Genomic DNA, 20,294 nt, shown 5'->3' with positions numbered 1-20,294 from the left:
AAAAGATGCACAGTCTGGGAAGACCATATCTAAAAGTGGGGCAGTGGAAAGGAAAGGTCAGGCGGTCCAAATCATGACACATGACGTCTTTAAATAACAAACAATAACATCACAGTTTTAGGCCAAGACTCTGGCTACACTAAAAGCTCAAAGGAGAATGCTTCAGGATGAATTATGCAAGTAAAAAAAGTTAATACAGAAAGCAGAGGGAAACTCCTGTCTATTGAGAAGCTGTTCGTATGTAATACACCCACTTTAAAACACAGGCCTGTAATCAGTCTGTGGAGCGATACAGCTAGGAAAGCCTCTTTAATGTGGCTTTCTTAATAGCCACCTCTGAAAAACTCCTAGTTTCTTGTGAGATCTCATGGGAAGAGCCAACTGAAGCACATCCAAGGCATGGGCCGTCCCAGACCACAGACCAATAAGAGTACGTCAGTTCCTCTTCTAAAAAGAGAACAGGGACTAAAATACTGAAACACATGGTTTCCAGTCAAATGAAAACAACAACTGCAAACAAAAATACATACAAAATATTTTGAAAGTCATTATTCTTTTAATTGAACAGGGACACATTTCCTCACCTTAGAATTATAAAGTTATATCTGACATTTTTTTTCAAAATTTAGTTATTTATATATTCTTATTAAATGAAAATCTATTTACATTATCTGATGTTTTTTTTTATAAGTTGTTTACATTTTAAGACTCTATTTAAAAAAACAAAAAAGGTTTATCTACAAAGTCAAACTCTAGCTTGGCTCTATAAGGTTCTTTCTGTGAGCAATTCAGCATTTCGAATGCACGCATGAGGACTGATCAGGATCTTTCTTAGTCATTTCACTGGACTGCTCTGTTGACAGCGGCAAAGACCAGAAAGAAACACCAAATCAGAATCAACTAAATAATGCTGCACCACACAAAATTGAGAAGAAACCTGAAACTGAATGATTTAGAAGCACTTTTGACATTAAGATGAAATGGTAAATTTTGCACTAAGAGCTAAAAAAAAAATGTAATATAGTAAATGTGAAATATTTTTATCTGTGTGTATATGGTAAGTGAAACATTCTTCAGTGTTTATTAAACTCATTTGCTCATTGTTTTATTTTAAAGTCTTTAAATTTGATATTAAGCCTTGAATGGCAAATGATTTAATTCATGAGGCACACTGAAAAAAAACTTATTTAAAGATGATTCCTTGGATTTACTAATTTTTTTAAGTTAAGTGGTTGTAAACTATTTATTTTAAACTATTTATTTTAAACAAATTAGGTTGAACATTATTAAATTTAATTTGTTTGTTTAAATTCAACACAAATAAATTGAAAAAAGTGTTGCATGCAAAACTGTTGCAAACAGTGTATATAATTCAATAAAAATAATTCAATAGTTCATATAAAGCTTAAAGCTCAAAAAATATTACCATATTAATTACATAAAAGGAACAGCTGCACTAGGGCAGCACGGTGGCGCAGTGGGTAGCACGTTCGCCTCACAGCAACAAAGTCGCAGGTTCAAGCCCCGGCTGGGTCAGTTGGCATTTCTGTGTGGAATTTGCATGGGGGCTTTAAATGAGTTTTTCCTTAAAAAAGCTAAATAATCCCTCAATGGGGTAAGTAAAATAATCTTGTTTATGGATTAAAAATAAGATTATTTTACTTAACCTATACTGTAAATTGATCGACAGTGATCTTAAAGACTATTATATATGATGTTAAACAAATTAATTAATATCCACTATCATGGTTTCAACAAAAACATTAAGCAGCTGTTAACTGTTTTAGACAAATAATAATAAATATTTCTAGAACATCAAATGAGCTTATAATCATTTCTGATGTTCTGGATTAATGACTGTTTAAAATTCAGCTTCATTATAAGCAGTAATAAACCCCATTTTAAATCACACTCACTTCTTTCCTGTAAAGCCCCTTTTTACTCCTGTTCAGCTGCTCATTAATGTAAACACCTAATCAGCCAATCACGTGGCAGCAACTCAATAAATGAAATTCCAACCAAGCATCAGAATGAGCAAGGAAGGCTATTTAAATGACTTGCTTGTGGAGTATTTTATAATCTGCTGTTTCAAGATAGAAAATAACTAGTGACTGACATTTCTGTGGGAAAAAACCCTCACTGATACTAGAATTCAAAGGGGATTGTGGCCAGACATGATAGAAAGCAACTGTAAATGAAGTAAATACATGTTATAACCCCAAAAAGATCTGCTTAAGAGCACACAGCCCTTTTTTTTGATAGCAAAATTGTAGTAAAATTGTGGTAACCATTTTAGCTGCATTGCTGTCTATTTGCTATTTTACTACAAATACTATGGTAAAACTATGGTTGGAGTTGCAAAACCACTGTTATGGGGTTACCATAATCAACTATGGTATTGCAAATATGGCCATAGTTTTATCTGTTACATTATGGGAAAAGTGCAGCCTGGACATTGTGCTAAATATCTCATTTTCTGTTTAATGTAACAAAGAAATACATATTTCTAACAAAATAAGGGTGAGTAAATGATGACAGAATTCACTTTTATGAGTAAACTACCCATTTTTAAACAATATGACAGCTGCTGGCATCGAAGATGTGGTGTTTGAATCTCAAACCTGGGAGTAAAATCACTCTCATTACGTCTCATTCTTACTGTACAATGGTTTTGTGTAAAAGCCCTGAGATCCTGTTTATATCTGCTTGCTGGGTTAAATGGGGTGGTGGAGGGGACTGTGGGAGAGGGAGCCGATTGGCAGGGCTTCAGCTTCTCGTTTGTCATAGTTTCACAAACATTATGTGGGTCAAATTTGCGAGGGGAGGGAAAGAGGTCAGGGGATTCTGAGGGCTACACAGAGGCGGCCTGCAGAAAGAGCTAAAGAATGAGAGAGAGAGAGATCAAACTGGAGTTTCAATAGGATTTCCAAGGCACAAACTGCTGCGATTAACCGTAGAAAAAAATTAAATACATAAATAAATCTCTCGCAATCCCAAAAAAGTCCTCTCCATAACAACGATCTGACTAAAGGCAAATGTATGATTGTAAGATCCACTCTATAGTCACAAAGAGGCACATGTTCATAATATTTTCCAATGTTTTGGTTCTGTAAGATTCTTTTGAGTTTTTAGTGTTTGCAAGATGTTTATGCTCCCCAAGACTGATTCATTTAATATAGGAATGTAGTATACATTAAATAAGTAAACAAAACATGAGGTCAGAATTATTAGCCCCCCTTTGAGTTTTTTTTTCTTTTTTAAAAATTGCCCAAATGATGTTTAACTGAGCGGAAATTTTCAATGAATTTTAAATGAAAGGAAATTTTCACAGTATGTCTGATAATATTTTTTTCTTCTGGAGAAAGTCTTTTTTGTTTTATTTCGGCTAGAATAAAAGCAGTTTTTAATTTTTTATTAACAGTTTTTTTTTATAATTATTTTTAGGGGTTTTCACCTTTATTTTGACAGGACAGTAGAGAGAATTTACAGGAAAGTGTGGGGAGCAGACAGAGGGATCAGCATAGGACCTCGAGGCGGGAATCGAACCCAGGTCGCCACAAACACCAGAGTGCATGTGTCAGTGCACTTTCCACTAAGCCATAGGCACCAACTTTTATCAACCATTTTAAGGTCAAAATTATTAGCCCCTTGAAGCTATTTTTTTTTTTTTTGATAGTCAACAGAACAGATTATTATTATACAATAACTTGCCTGATTACCCTAACCTGCTTAGTTACCGCAATTAACCTAGTTAAGCCTTTAAATGTCACTTTAAGCTGCATAGAAGTGTCTTGAAAAATATCTAGTCAAATATTATTTACTGTCATCATGGCAAAGATCAAATAAATTGTTATAAGAGATGAGTTATTAAAACTATTTTGTTTAGAAATCTGTTGAAAAAGTCTTCTCTCTGTTATCGGAAATTGGGGAAAAAATTATTCAGGGGGATAATAATTCTGACTTCAATGTTATATCGAATTGAGTAAATAAAACAATAAACATTACTGTTTCCTTCCTTCTATTTATGTTTTAACAACACAACCCTCACCCCCAAGACCTGAACATCCCAAGGCAGCTTAAAAAAAATAAGACCAATTATAATAATTACAAAGTCCGGAGTCATGCATGTAGTAAAGCACAGTATAGTATATATATTTTAAATAATATTTCAATTTTAAATAACGGTAACACTTTAGAATAATGATTCATTAGTTAATGGATGTTATTTAATGTATTTACTAACATTAACTAAATATAAATAATCTCGTAACGCATTTATTAATCATAGTTCAACATAACTAAAGCCCGTTTCACACCGCAAGAGCGAGGAGAGCGTGAGCAGAACGGCGTCCATGTTAACAGATTAGAGCTTTCATACTGAATGCAGAAGCAGTGAGTCAGCGTGAGGTGTGAGCGTCACTGAAGCAGCAGTGCTGCGATAGTTTCGGCGCTGGGTCTATTTTTGCCACGCTGCTCACACTCAATTAATGTAACAGTGCATTGATAATGACCAACAACACATTGAATGACAGTAAAAAGTAGCAGTTTTACCCAATAAAAAGCATCGATAAGATCCACTGATTTTTATATTCAATCAAATGAACTTAAACGATTAAAAACAGCAAGAAATATTTATTTGGGCCAGAACTGCAAAACCAAATTTAAAACGATTTTAGTATTAGTTTTGCTTAGTAAGTTGCACACACTTTGATCGTATAAATATTAGTTTAACTATATTGTATAAATATTATAATAACTATAGGCCTACATCATCCTGATAATCAAAAACAAAATGACATGATATCACAGGCGATTGTCTTCTGACATGAATGACACTGCTCATAGATCTTGAGAAGTATACAGTTCATTAGGAAACAGTTCATTAATTTGTAAAATAAAGACTTGCAGGTTAAGGAGACAACATAGGAGAAAGTTGGCACGGGCCTTGGTGCAGATGAAAAGTTTTTTAAAAAGTGTGTTTTTATATATATATATATATATATATATATATATATATAGAGAGAGAGAGAGAGAGAGAGAGAGAGAGAGAGAGAGAGAGAGAGAGAGAGAGATGGGTAACTAGATAGAATATGCAGAGATAGATTGATCTGCGCAATGGACGCTGCTGTTCTGTTGCGCGCTGCTGACTCAGCTTTTATGAAAGGCAGTTTCTGCCCTCCATACATATTGCGCATGCGCTGCTCACGCTCTGCTCGCGCTTGTGGTGTGAAACAGGCGTAATGCCTTATTAAAATCCAAAGTTGTGCTTGTTAACATTAGCTAATGCACTGTGAGTTAACATGAACTAACATTATTTAACATTAACAAACATGACTAAATACCGTAATAAATGTATCACTAATAGTTTGATCATGTTAGTAAATACATTAAATAATGGACCATTATTTTAAAGTGTTATCAAAATTACTTTTCTAATGTAAAATACTTTAAAATGCAATGTATTTCTGTGATGGCAACCACTGAATTTCGGCAACCATTTCTCCTTCAGAAACCATTCTATAATGTCAGGAAAACCTTCAGAGTACTTTGATGAATGCAACCTTCAAAAGAACCTTGTTGATTAAAACATAAAGCTTTTATAATGCTATAAATGTCAATTTTTTCACTCCTTACTAAATAAAAAAAGCATAATTTATTCAACCATATTGTGATCTAAAGAATTTGTTTCTAAAAGACATGCGTTCATTTGTGCGTCACTGAAAAAATATAGATTTTATGCGGCCAATCTGTGTGTAAAGATGTTTTGTGCAGATTATCTTCACTCTACTGACACAGAAACCCAGAAATACCAAGAGCATTATAAAGTCGTGCACTGTATCCAAAAGGAAGAGGGAGGGGAGAGAGAGAGAGAGAAAGAGAGAGAGAGAGAGAGAGAGAGATAAAGAGACAGAGGGAGGGAAAAAAACACAAAGCTGACTTCACTTGGAAAAGAAAACCTGCATTGTGCTCCAATGACGTCCTTCTAGTGCAATCTGTCTGTGAAAAATCATTTACTAAAGCAGCTGTGTGGTTGGCAGGAGGCGGACTGCATCTAAAATGGCCCTGAGAGCCCTTCACTTTTTTTCTTTACGCCATTAGCATGTGCTTAAGACTGGACCTTATTATTATCATGCTTCATTTTATTTACATTTTTCTTGTTTTCTTGTTCACCCTTTAACTGCCTGCTCTACCAAATGGTTGACCATATTTTGACTGTTTTAAATAAGGGTTTACACACACAGCATTGTTGGTTTATGAGAAAATCAACATAATCCTGTTGCACTACTACACTTGAAAAGCAAGAAAACATGTTTAATGAGAATCTGAAATACTTTATGGCATATGTCAAAAAATAAAGATGATTTAGTATTCCAAAATGTTTTATTTTGATTATTATTTTAAAATAAATTGATCTTACACTTCATATTTTCTGATTTTCATAGTATATGTATTAATTCCAGTACTTTTAGCATAAACTGACATATCTAACATTGGTAGAGGTTGATATTTTAGAAATTCTGCGATGTGTTGAAAAAAATTGTGTTAACTAGCGACTGTAGGAGTTAAGAAATCCAATGCAAAAAAATGTGTTCTTGGTGGGGCAGTTAAAGGGTTAATGATTCTTTGCCACCTGTACTGACCATTCGCCTGTTTTTGACTACCAACTTGGATTACCTTTATGCTCCTGTTTGCTACCTGTTCGACCGTTGCCTGCCTGACTGCATGTTGCCTAAACTGCATGTGGATCCTCAACTCCGTTGTCACTCCGTCTATTGTTACACCTTCTCTGGATTTGTGCTTATAGGTGAATTTTGGCCAAAATAATTATCAACTCAACAATTATTCAGCATAATAGAAAATGTTAAGTTTTAAATTTTCTTTAAAATATATTTTAACACATATAATGATATATTAGTTTTATATTGGGGGTTCATTCTACTGAGGTGACCCCTGATAAATCAGGGAGAAATCCGAAGGAAAATGAATGAATGAATAGTTTTAAATATATGCCTTCTTAGATGCTTCATGCAACACAGAGTAATGACTTCTGGATGTGATCAAACCTTGCCCTCACAACAGCTGGATTGCATTAGCCATTTTTATCTATTCTGCTCCAAGGCCTGATCCAGCCCCTCTGTGCTTCTTTTCTCTTCAAACATGGACATATACAGATAGACATGTTCCTCCAGAGACAACAGAGCCAGATGTATGACGTTCAATGATGAACTAAACAGTGCAAATGCATAAATGCAGCAAATCAGAGCATTGTGTAATAGCGCTTTTTGCCAGTTTTGTTTTTTATATGTCAGTGTTTTTTATTTATATGCACAATCATATATGTTTGTGCTCAAGATTTATGCAGGGTTTATATTATATGTGCTCACACACTACAGTAATAAGCACATATGTGCTGGGGTCATATGCATGCGCTGTGGAGTCCATCTTTTAAAGCCAAACAGCTGGCTCCTACAGGGAAAGAGTGGGGAGACGTTGGAAAAAAGGAGCAGGGGCTGGTTTCCCCTCCACTGAGTTGTCTCTGGAGACCCCACAGGAAGAAGAGCCTCCAGTCTCAATCTGCTGCTTCCAGCTACAGTAAACAGCATTTCATAGGAAAATCCAATTAAAGAACAACGTGAGAGAGTTTTTACTAAAAACCAATTAGACTAAATTGGACAAAAGGATTCAGACTGCAGCAATGTGTGTACTTTCAGAAGAAAACTGCACATTTACACACTTAATACTACGATTTTCATATAAAATGAACTGAGGGAAACATTGTCTGTGATGTGGTCTGTGTTAGCATTAAATTAAAAGCTAGCCAAAGTTTCATTCAACATTCTATTAAAAAGCTATAGTAAAACTGTAGCAATTTTGCTGATTTCACTTGTGGACGAGCGTAACAAATATTATAAAAGTTTTTTATTATTAAGAGCAATATAAAGCGGAATAAAGAAATATAATTTAAAAGTATAATTAATTTTTTTGTTCTGGTTGGAATCAGCTCCCATTTGTTTTGAAAAAGGGAAGGCTTCCATTAGAGATGCCTAGTTTCAGCATCGACGCACTGTTGAAAAAAAAATCTTGCTGCCTTAATTATTTTTACTTGAATCTAGGTCTGTCACAATAATCAATATATTGACTTATCGCACAACATACAAAGTCGCTGCTAGTATGAATGAGGCATGAGTAGGCCCACACGGAATCTGCGCACACAGAATCCCGCAGATTTTTAGCCCATCATTAATGTTTATTTACTTGTGTAAATGTGTGTAAATCTATATTTATTCAGTTTTTAAATTAATTACAGTATTATTATTGACTAATATGAAAATGTTCATCTAATTTATGCACAATGCAGTTTGTAAAGTAATATTTTCTGTCGTTTAGTAGATATATTATATGAGAGACTTGCTTTGTTTACCAAATAACCTGGATCTACTTGGATTTGCATTTTAAACATTAAATACAAGTTATAAAGGTATTACTATTTATTTCACATATTAAGTTTTTAGTTATGATACTCCCAAAATAATTCCACAGAAATCCGCAGATTTTCACCAAAATTCTCCGCAGAAAATGTCTGCAGATTCAGTCTGGCCCTAGGCATGAGTGTAACTTAACGAGGTACAACAGTAAACCAATGCCTTGGTCTATTTCTAGATTACTTTTACCATTCTTGTTCTACTTTGGACAACAATACAATATAGAATTGTTGCTTTGATGCATTTAGTGTGGACAGCTTTAACACAAGCTCATGGACTGCACATTGTCTGAACTTTTTTGTTTGTTTCAAGTGGGACTCTCTCCTCCCGCCGGACTCCAAAACGAGGTCAGTTTCTCTCAACCAGACCAGACCATCCTGCAGGCCATGGAAGGAATGCAAACTTCAAGGCCTCTGCTGTAAAGCTCTGACTGGGCAATTTTAAAAGGGAGAAAGCAAGGAGAAAGAGAAGTGTTGTGTGGACAAGGTCATCCTCTGTGCGTGGGCCGTCACAGCTCAGCCTTTCATAGAGTGTGGACAAAGACACTGTGAAGGGAACATCAGGGTGCGACTGAGAAGATTCACAGACTCTCTCGAAATACAAAGGAAACATACTGTTCACTTGCTTAACCGTTCACTTGCTTAACGGTGAATACTCGGTGTAAATAAGGACTAGTTTTGTTGCTAAGGTTTTTACACTGGACCTACATATTGTCCAAGTAGTTTAAATTGCTTTAAATTTTGACTAAATCAATGAAATCCTATTATTTTACTACTAGCCCACTCAGCAGAGCTTGTATTAAACATTAAACATATGTTCTGCGTAATTTTCACTTCCAATTCCAGCCAGATAAAAGGTTTCTGTATTCACTGCCTTTTAATCATTCTAATTCTACGAGAAGGAAATGCACAATTCATGACCCTTATAAATAATGATTCCTTAATACACTGCTAACAACGAGTAAAAAGGCCATTACAAAGAAATGGCTTAAGGAAGATCCTCCATCTGTAGGTGAATGGCATGATATTGTAAAAGAGGTGTATATTGACCCTTTCCTTAAAAAAAACAATCCTATAAAATATCTTCATACTGAGGAAAGCGGCTGAAAAGAAATGTAGTGTTTTAATTTAATTGTGGCACTTTAATTATATATATCTGAAATCGCCCCTTAAGGGATTTTCGATCTTTGATATGTAACCCTTAACAGAACTTTATATGGCAAGATTTGATCAAACATAAATATTCATGAATGTAAATAAGATTGAATCCCGTAGCCTTGGAACTAGGGGTGTAACAGATCACGGTTGATCTGTGACTTGTATGGCTCACAACCCATGGTTCGGAACCCACATGACCAGCAGAGTAATACATTTTACTTATAGATTAATCCTAACTTTGTAACGATCACAGAGAGATCGCCTCTCGCATCATTCAAATCACATGTATAAAAGCATTTAGGCTTTCCTGTGAAATATAATGATGAAGAAAGAAGTTGTGGTGGGTCATTCGGGATTCAATTCAATTCAATTCACCTTTATTTGTATAGCGCTTATACAATGTAGATTGTGTCAAAGCAGCTTCACATAAAAGGTCACAGTAAATAGGAACAGTGTAGTTCAGTTTGTAGTGTTTAAGTTCAGTTCAGTTTAGCTCAGTTCACTGTGGTTTAATAATCACTACTGAGAGTCCAAACACTGAGGAGCAAATCCAACCATGCAAGCCAGTGGCGACAGCGGAGAGGAAAAAAAAAAACTTCACTAAATGGCGGAAGTGAAGAAAAAAAACCTTGAGAGAAACCAGGCTCAGTTGGGCACGATCATTTTAATTTCTCCGCTGGCCAAACGTCTTGTGCAGAGCTGCAGTCTCAGTGGTGGAGGCTGGAAGCTGGCCTCAGCGAAGACTCGTCTGTCTCTGGAGCATCGCAGGAGTCAGATGTGGCGGGCTACTACTAGTTCAGCCTTATTAGTGCATTCAGTGTACACCCACGCATCATAAACTATAAATGACGGCGATTTGCATGTTTATTAATACTTTGAATCGCTGCATTCAAATCTGTGTTTGAAAAAGGTGAAAATCAAGAAAGAGATTCAGTCTTTAGTCTTTTGAGTTAGTTCTGAAGTTAAAAACAGTCAAATAACACAAGTACTGGGATAACAGTTTATAGTTTAGACGAAACTACTTCTGTTTATGGTAAATCGCCATTATATGCATTTAACTTGACGCTCAAAAATGAAAGTTGTAGACAGCAATTACATTATTTAACCAACAGGTGCCGCAAACCAGCCATCAAAAATATGCCACTGAATAATTCCTCTAAAATGATCCATCTAGTAATGAAACAAGTTTTGAGTGAATGACTGGATCATTTATTGAAAATTAGACTAAAAATAAATATTGATTGTACAAATTATAATGTTAGATTTATTTAGCATTACTAGCAAAAGTAGTAGTAACACTGTACTGAATATTTTACAATTTAGTTTTATTCATCCGAATATTTCTTCAGTTTATTTTTGATAAAATACAGATTCTGAGTTCTGTTTGTTAAAACCAAAAGTTTCTTGCAGTGCTGTTTTTGTACTAAATGGAAAGCAAATTACATTTGTCAACCCCCCCCCCCCCCCCCCCCGCCCTCCTTTTTGGCTGATTCGAAAAATGGTTGGATCTATGACTAAAATGTGATCAGAATCTGTTAATTGGAACTTATATTGTATGCCTAATTGTTTTCATGTTGTCATTTGAAAGTGTTTTTGTTCTGATTTGTTTAAAAAAATGAAGAAAATAAAATGTATATATGATTTAATTATTATAACTGAAATTATTTTGACAACAATTTTTCCAGTTGATAAATGATACAAATTTCACAGCCAATCAAAATTCATCTGTTTAAAGCTGCATTTACACTAGTGCATTTTCATTTTAAAATGATGTTTTAGAGTGAAAACTCTTGGCATTTCACTTGTGTTTGAGAAAACAGTCTCTATCCACACTATTCAGCCTAAAATCAACACAGGCTTATTGTGAATACGTAGCACATATACATTTCTGGAGAGCGCAAATTATGTAGCCAGAGGTACTAAAGGCTGCACTTCAATTTTAAAACGAATGCTACGGGGCGGTATGATGCTGTCGACAGCTTCTGTTTCTTTTCACGCTACTGGCTGACCACTTACCTTTGTGTGGACGGCTTTACCACTGTCATCAGTTTGTCCAGTGGCTCACTGCATGCGATGACTTGAGACGCAAAGCGGAGTCGACAGCGACGATGGGGTTTGAGTCCAGCAAAGAATGGTTCCAGAAAGCGGGTAAAACAAAATCAAAATGCAAAAAAATGAAATAAACAAGTAAATAACAAGGTGAGAACGTGGTGAGATCTGAAAACGTGGTAAAAATCAGGTAGCCTTGAGGACTTTCTGGATTGCTTTTGAAAACACAATCAGTTGGGTTTAGGGAAGGGGGTGGGCGCTAGTCAATCAGTGCTTTTGAAAACACTATTGGTTGGGTTTAGGGAAGGGAGTGGGTGGGGGAATCGGTCAGTCAGTCAGTCAGTCGACAGCAATCTCTGGTGGAAGAGGCGAGAAGAGCAGGCGCGAATGGCACTTATGAGAGAAATTTGAGATCTGAAAAATGAACACAGTGGCCTCTGGTGGATTTACAAAAAGAAAATCTGCAAAAAAGCATACCTACTAAGATGTATTTCGCTCTCTCCAGAAATGTATACCGGGTATGTCTCCATAATGAGCCTGGGTTCCCTAAAACGTATGACACGTTCACTGGGCACACACATATGTTGCCAGCATTTGTGCTTGCACTCTTCTGATTGTGTTATGGTCATATGATTTTCATTTTTGGGTGAACTATCTTTTTAAATTTAGAGACGGTCATAAGTGCATGCATATAATACACAGAACATTATAGCTCATTGGTCTGGACTCCATAATAGCTATCATGATTCATAAAACCATCACTCCTGTTGTGAACAGGCCTTTAAACCAACGATGAGATGTACTCTAAGAAGGTGAATTCAAAGAATCCAAGCTGTGTAAGATCAATATAAAACAAACTAAATTCATAAGTAGGTCTTCCCATTACAGTTGTGTAATTGTACACAGAATGTTTCTGGCCTAAATTGTTTAGCAAACTTTGTACACCCACATACAAGTTAAAATGAGCTAAATCTCAAACTAAGTAGGGAGGCAAGTACTCCCTTCACAGAGATGATGAAATATCTTGTACTCCGAACAGGGTTTTGATTCTGCTAAGGCATAATATTTCCTTATATCTTTTCCAGGTTGGTCAAAGGTTTTGATTATGCCTCTGATAATCATGCATCAGCCTCCCCCCAAGACACAGGACATACACAAGCTCATCGACATGACATCAACATCAGCATAAATGCAGTAAACAGACTTGAGAGTAGACGTTCACCTCCTCTTGTGAAGCATAATTGGAAGCCGCTGGATCCACGGACCAGTAGCAGTAATCAAAGCCAAACTCTATCAACTTCTCCCTGGAGTCAGCCAGACCCTCAGATCGCCCATCTAAACGCCCCTCCAACTATAAAGAGAGAAGAAAAAAGGGTTAGAAAGTGAAAGTAGTTCTTCCTTCTCATATTGGGTTGTGGGGTTTGTTTTTCCTACAGTATGTATCTCCACCATACTATGATTTTAAGTCATTTCTAACTGCTTCAACAATGTTACAACATTTTTATAACTTCCTAAATTCTACAATAAATAAAGTGTGTTTTGGGACAATGATTGATGAGTTCAGTTTTAAATGACCTGATGAAGACCTTGTAGGTGGAAACGCTGTCCAATTAAATTGTATTTTGAGAGCTAAAGTGGCAGTGTGCTGATTCTTTTGACTTTTTTTAGATTTTAAATGATTAACATTTTTGTTTGGGAGCAATGTATGTTCGTGCATGGGAGTTTGTGTGCATTCGTCAGCTGAGATGTATAAAGTACTAGAGACCCAGACTTAGGTACAAGTACAAGTGCTCTATCAAAAAAGTGACCTGAGTAGAAGTTAAAGTGCTCTTTAAACACCATACTTAAGTGGAAGTACTAAAGCATTCAACATTTTTTGTACTTAAGTATTGCAAGTAGTTTATTTCAAAATTTACTTCTCAAATACGGAAAGTAAAAGTACAAGTAATGTGTAATGTAGTTATTAAAGAAAGCAGTCAAAAGACATCATATTGTTTTGTTAATTTTAAATTTCTTTTTTTGGGCACATGATTAAACTATATATATATATATATATATATATATATATATATATATATATATATATATATATATATATATATATATATATATATATATATACCAACCGTAAACCATGGTTCCGTTCGTTCTGCTCAATAACTTAATTTTTTTGATGGGTCAAAAACACCATTCAGCATGACACAGCCTTTATAATAGCCAGCTAGTTAACGTTAAGTGAACATCGCAGCATGTTACGAACCGTGGGTAACAAACATTAGTTAACTTATCTACCGCTTACGGATAGCTCAGTGGCACTGATAATGTGGGTTTGGAATGATTCGTAACATTTTTATAATTGTAACGAGTAACGATGCAGCACATAAAAAATCTATCAGAGTAAAGGTATTAAACTCATCGAAAATATGTACTGAAGTAAAAAAAACAATACTTCAGTAGAGTACAGATACAGCCTTTTAGTACTTAAGTACAGTAGTGAAGTAGTTCTACTTCGTTACTATACATTTCTGTTCGTCAGTGGAGTCATACTTTTCCAACTGTTTATTAGAAAATCTTTTGGGCAGCAGCAATGTTGAGTAAACTTCTATAATGTACTACTTTAAGAACTTTGCATTGACCCAAAAGAGACTTAAATTTCAAGTGCAGAAATGCTCTCATGTGTTGAAGAAAGAAAGAAAGTCAAACCGGTCTGGAACAAGTGAAGGTAGAGTAAATGATGATCATTTTCAGTTTTTGGTGAACTTTTGCTTTAACATATTTTACAGTCAACAGAAAAAAATAATATCACAAAGAAAAATCTATTTACATGACATCTGCAAAATCATAAGCCAGAAATGTTAACAATTGAAAACTGTTTGCTTTTTTTTACCAAACTATTTAAAACATTCACACAAGGACAACATGTCACTGATTGTTCGGTAGTGAATAAGGCATTTAGTTCCATATCCATCAGGGCTTGACGGTTACTCAAAGGTGATTTTCATGTGCATTTTGTCAGTAAAGCTGGTTCTAGTAAATCTCTAGCATATGTTTTCAGATGGAGGAGCATTTACTACACAGAATCGTAGTTCACTGACAAGCAGGGGCGGACTGGGACAAAAAAACAGCCCCACACACAGATATGTTTTATGCATATATGCATGTTAGATATGCACATATGTTTTAGGAAACACCCATACACTACGGACAATTTAGCCTACCCAATTTACCTATAGCGCATGTCTTTGTGGGGGAAACCAGAGTACCCGGCACCAACACAGAGAGAACATGCAAACTCCAAACAGAAACGGCAACTGACCCAGCCAAGACTTGAACCAGCAACCTTCTTGCTGTGAGGCAACAGCACTACCCACTGCGCCACCACGTTGCCCTCTTTTGAGAGCTTTCCGGCGCCACCTTTCCTTTTTTATGGTTCATCTCTGACAATTAGCTTGTGTTGCACTTATTGTTTGTTTGACATTCTTGCCAGACTTTGATTATGTCCGCGTAACCTCTTATTAGGTTGGATTGGGTCGGCCCATCTCGAAAACAGCTGACCGTTGCCGATTGGGCCAAATGCTTAACATTTATTATTATTATTACTATCATCATCATCCTCCTCATCATCATCATATTCACATCTTGCAAGTGATAAAAGCTGCCTGCATGTACATACAATTTTTTTTTTTAATGAAACTGAATGGCCCACATTTAAAAAATGGTCTGGCACTTGCTCCGAATTGCCAGATGGCCAATCCGCCCCAATACACACATTCAAAATCGAAGTCTATTTAATCTGGTGATAATGAAATTGACATAATCACTGTGATTCTGGCAGCTGTTTTACATAGTTCTAAGTAAACTTCAGCTCTGCACATAAAGATACCACATATCTTTATTCAGTTGAAATAAATCAATTCAATTCAATTCACCTTTATTTGTATAGCGCTTATACAATGTAGATTGTGTCAAAGCAGCTTCACGTAAAAGGTCACAGTAAATAGGAACAGTGTAGTTCAGTTTTTAGTGTTTAAGTTCAGTTCAGTTTAGCTCAGTTCAGTGTGGTTTGATAATCACTACTGAGAGTCCAAATATTGAAGGGCAAATCCAACGATGAGCAGCTCTATAGATCCCGAACCATGCAAGCCAGTGGCGACAGCGGAGAGGGAAAAAAAACTTCACTAATGGCGGAAGTGAAGAAAAAAACCTTGAGAGAAACCAGACTCAGTTGGGCACGATCATTTTAATTTCTCCACTGGCCAAACGTCTTGTGCAGAGCTGCAGTCTCAGTGGCGGAGGCTGGAAGCTGGCCTCAGTGAAGACTCGTCTGTCTCTGGAGCGTCACAGGAATCAGTCTCATGTTCTCCACTCTTCCATGACCATCACAGTAGCTGCTCAGGATTCGGCCTGGTCCAGGATATGGAAATCCTTATGTGGGATTTTTCAGTAGTAGAATCAATCAAAGCAATTAAATATTCTGTTTCTAATGAAACACTACGGGGATTTTCCAGGTTTCTTCTTTGCGGGTGTTTTCATGTGCAAGTTCTCTCTGGCATTTGGAGGAGATTACGCTGAACTGTGCAAGATGTCCATGCACAACACATGTGCTTAATTGCATTAGTGATTTCATTCCAATGAATTGCCCAGCCCTAATATAACTGTATATCTCACAAAATAAGATGTTAGGCAGAATGATCCATCAGTCTGTCATTTATTATGTTAACTGAATGCCTGTAATCTCATTTTGTGTGCTAAATATATTATTTGTAGAGCTGAATAATAGAATCAAAACATACTGGTTATTTGACGGAATAATCAATTATTCATCTAGTTTAGTGTAGTTAGTTTATTTATATAGCACATTTTTTACAACACAACGTTGCCCAAAGTGCTGAACACAATCAATACTAAATTAAAATAAAACCTACATCACATACATAACAATTAAAACATAAGGCAAACTCCTCAACAGTTAAAAAGGCTCAAATGCTAAAGAACAAAGTTTCAAACGATTTTAAAAAACAGTGTTGGAGCATGTCTGATGTGGGGTGGAAGCCCGTTCCAGAGTTTTGGTGCGATAACAGCAAAAGCCCAATCCCCACTTCGCTTACATCGGGACCTTGGTACAGAAAGAATAAACTGATCAGAAGACCTTAGTGCCCTACCAGGGTTATATACATGTAAGTAAGGTGGTGCCAGATCACTTAAGGATTTAAAAGCAAAAATTAATAGTTTAAAATCAATCCGTGACCTAACAGGCAGCCAGCCCAGAGAGGAAAGAACTGGGGATATGTGCTCATACTTGCGAGTCCCTGTCAGAAGTCTCGCAGCTGCATTTTGTACTAATTGAAATCTATTTAGGGCATTTTAACTAATACCCACTTCTAACAATTGGTTATAGTCATTTTTTGCAGCTGTTCGGTATGGCATCTGTAGTTATAAGCATAGCTTGTGTTACTGTTATGACAAGCGGACATGCATATATAAAACATTTGAGCACAATAAACAAGATGTGCATAGCAATTTACATCTTTCTTTCCATTTACATACAAATGGAATTCAGTCTTTTTCAAGCACAGTTTCTGAAGAATGTTCATGTGTGTTCAAATGTGTTCTGGCAGCCTAGGGAAACCTCTGAGCATGACGTAAAAGGGAACTTATGAGTGAACAAAACATCTGGAAGTATTTCGATCTCAAGTTGAGTAGCTTGAGAAGTTATGGGGCTGTTGAATGGCTGATACTGATTGGTTGATGGATGTTTAAAGGTGTGCAATTAATTTCATGGGAGCAACAGCAAAAGTAATTGCATTACAGTACCACTGCCCCAAGTCATTTTAGCTATTTCAAAAGTCTGTACAGCCCAGACTCTCTTCTTAATCTCTCTCACTCTCTCTCTGTAAAACTGCATCTTTCTGCATATCAGTGGCTCATGTCTGTCACAGACTCAGTGAAGTTTTTTTTTTCCCTCTACGTTGTCTCCACTGGCTTGCATGGTTCGGGATCTATAGAGCTGCGCATCGTTGGATTTGCTCTTCAGTGTTTGGACTCTCAATAGTGATTTTAAACCACAGTGAACTGAGCTCAACTGAACTTAAACACTAAAAACTAAACTACACGGTTCCAATTTACTATGACCTATTATGTGAAGCTGTTTTGACACAATCTACATTGTAAAAGCGCTATACAAATAAAGGTGAATTGAATTGAATTGAACTCAAAAATAAATGACATTTTGGAATTAGCAACAAAATATTTGAGATTAGATGTTTTAGAATTAGTCCCACACATAAAAGTACTTTATAAACACAACTTGACAAATCTCTTGAAGTACATCGCCTGAGAAATGTCTTTATGTGTGGGAACCATAATATAAGCTAAATAATTGACTCCAGATCATTAATCTATTAGGAAATAAAGCACAGGCAGTATCATTATAGCATTGGCACAATTTCTTTTTTCCTATGAAATAACAAACATGAAGTTGGTCAACATTTTTAAACGTTCTAAAAAACAAGCCTACAAATAGCAAGGCATCATCTGACTAAAGTCTTAGACAATACAAGATAAGATCATTTCTGCCTTGATTCAAATAAAGTAATACAATGCCTTATGCAAATGTTTATCATAACAGGATAAAACTATTCAACTGTATTTTAAGGACAAAACTTGCATAACAAACCTGGTTAACCATGTTTTTGGGAACTGGTTGGCAATGCAGTTGCTAGGGTGTGCAGAGTGTTTTTTAGTACTGTTGTAAAAAAAAAAATGAGTGAAGATAGAGAGAACCCAGTCCAGGAGACTTGAACAAGCAGAAGAATTTCTTTATTGAGACGTGTTGGTTAGTCTGCAGTCATACAGCATCTTCAAGAAGTCCATGTGTCTGCAGAGCCTATTGGATGTCTGTAGTCTGTGAGTTTTATCACAAGTCTGATTTGAGACAAAGATGTCCTGTCTGTAATGTCTTCTTAGGAGGAGGGGAGATGGCTAAACACAGCATACAAATTAAGTTTTGAAGTCAGCATGATAACCTGCATATAGGTGTTAGAAACCTGCCCAGCAACTGACCACAGAAGTTAATCAACAAAAGGGTTTCTTTGGCCTGAAAGTATCACCCGCATACATAGGCAGAGCATTCTGCCCGTAGCATTTGCATCACTTTGGCTCAGCCAGTAGTCAGAAAGACAAAGGGAAAATGTCCCTCATGGCTGGGCTATTAGCAGTTTCTAATGAAATAATATAATTAAAAACCAAAGGAAATAACTCTTCAGTTATATGTTGATTATTGTTTATTTGAAACTAGATTATATAAATTTATACTTCCACAGTACACTGCAATGCAGTTTCTTGGTGGATTCCAGAAAGCATCAGCATAGCTCTCCTCAAAAAAAAAACACACAATCTGACATATCATTTAAAGTTACATACAGTTTAATACTCGGGGTTAGTGATTTATTGAAAGAGTCAAGTATGTGTATAGTAGTAACATTTAACAACATCACAAAAACACAAATCACATTACATCACTCAAAGTCGCTAGTGGCAGATATACGTTTTCTGTTGAAATTATTTAAAGGGACCTATTATGCAAAAAAACCCTAAGGGGTTTAAACACAGTTGTGTGGCAACAGTGCATGACTATATATAATGATAAAAAATAGTTTAATCTAATTTTAGAATCACACTTCATAACACTTTGATTGGCATTCTCCCTTTGAACATGTCAAACATGTCAAACTTTTAAATTTGAACATGTCAAATTTGAACATTTGAACATGCCCCCTACCCCCCCCCCCCCCCCCCCCATTAGCGACGATCTCTCCCTCATTAGCATAGACAGCCCTGAGTGAGAAGGAGCCATCCACCTAAAATAATGTCAGCGACTGAGAAACATTATAAATGTGTAATAGGCATGGGACGATAACCATTTTCAAGGTATACCGTGGTTTGGAAAAGTCAAGGTTTTAAAACCGCCAAAATGTTCTGCTGAGCCATTCCTACGGTCAGTGTTGGGCAATAACGCGTTACTAGTAATGTGTTACTGTAATGGCATTAAAAAGTAATGCCATTACAGTAAAACATTACTAGTAACACGTTAACACGTTACAGCAAAAAATACTGCAACGCATTACTTTTTAAATGTAGTTACTCCGTTCTCATTACTATATGATGCGTTTTGTGTTACTTGATTTGGCTGCAGTCTAGCCAACAACTTCCTGTTAACAGTGGCGATGCATTGTGGGATTGGTGGATGTCAACCAACCACTGTAAAGAAGACGCATCGTGTACAAGGTGCCAGACTGCACAAAAGTAAATAAGGCGAAAGCAGAGAGACCAGGTGCACGTCAGAGAGACCGAATGTGTGCGAGGTAGGCGGTAGGATACCGAGAGAGAATTAACGTTACTATTATTGATTACTATTACTACTACTACTATGTTTGTTGCTTTGAATAAATAAGCACACATTTATTATCTGTTTAACAAAATAGTGTTGTATTGCTCAGAAAAAAGTTATGATTTTTTTTTATTGTTTTATATATTTTTATAGCTGTTATACAATAGCAGATTTTGCACTTTGAATATACACAGCTTACTTTATATTGTTGTTGTT

General features: G+C 36.0%; 1 protein-coding gene across 2 annotated transcripts in view; it reads right to left on the bottom strand.

The window, feature by feature from the left end:
- The window catches only part of LOC130244248 (stAR-related lipid transfer protein 9-like), a 79,163-nt gene that overhangs the window by 44,279 nt on the left and 14,590 nt on the right, over positions 1-20,294 (bottom strand). For both annotated transcript variants that reach the window (XM_056476587.1, XM_056476588.1), the window contains exon 3: positions 12,912-13,040. In XM_056476587.1, the coding sequence (XP_056332562.1) occupies positions 12,912-13,040 (129 nt within the window). The remainder of the gene's footprint in view (positions 1-12,911; positions 13,041-20,294) is intronic.

This window comes from Danio aesculapii, chromosome 17 (genome assembly GCF_903798145.1).
Source record: "Danio aesculapii chromosome 17, fDanAes4.1, whole genome shotgun sequence".
Classification (NCBI taxonomy): domain Eukaryota; kingdom Metazoa; phylum Chordata; class Actinopteri; order Cypriniformes; family Danionidae; genus Danio; species Danio aesculapii.
Note: the sequence above shows the minus strand (reverse complement) of the source record. Positions and strands in the feature narration are given on the sequence as shown.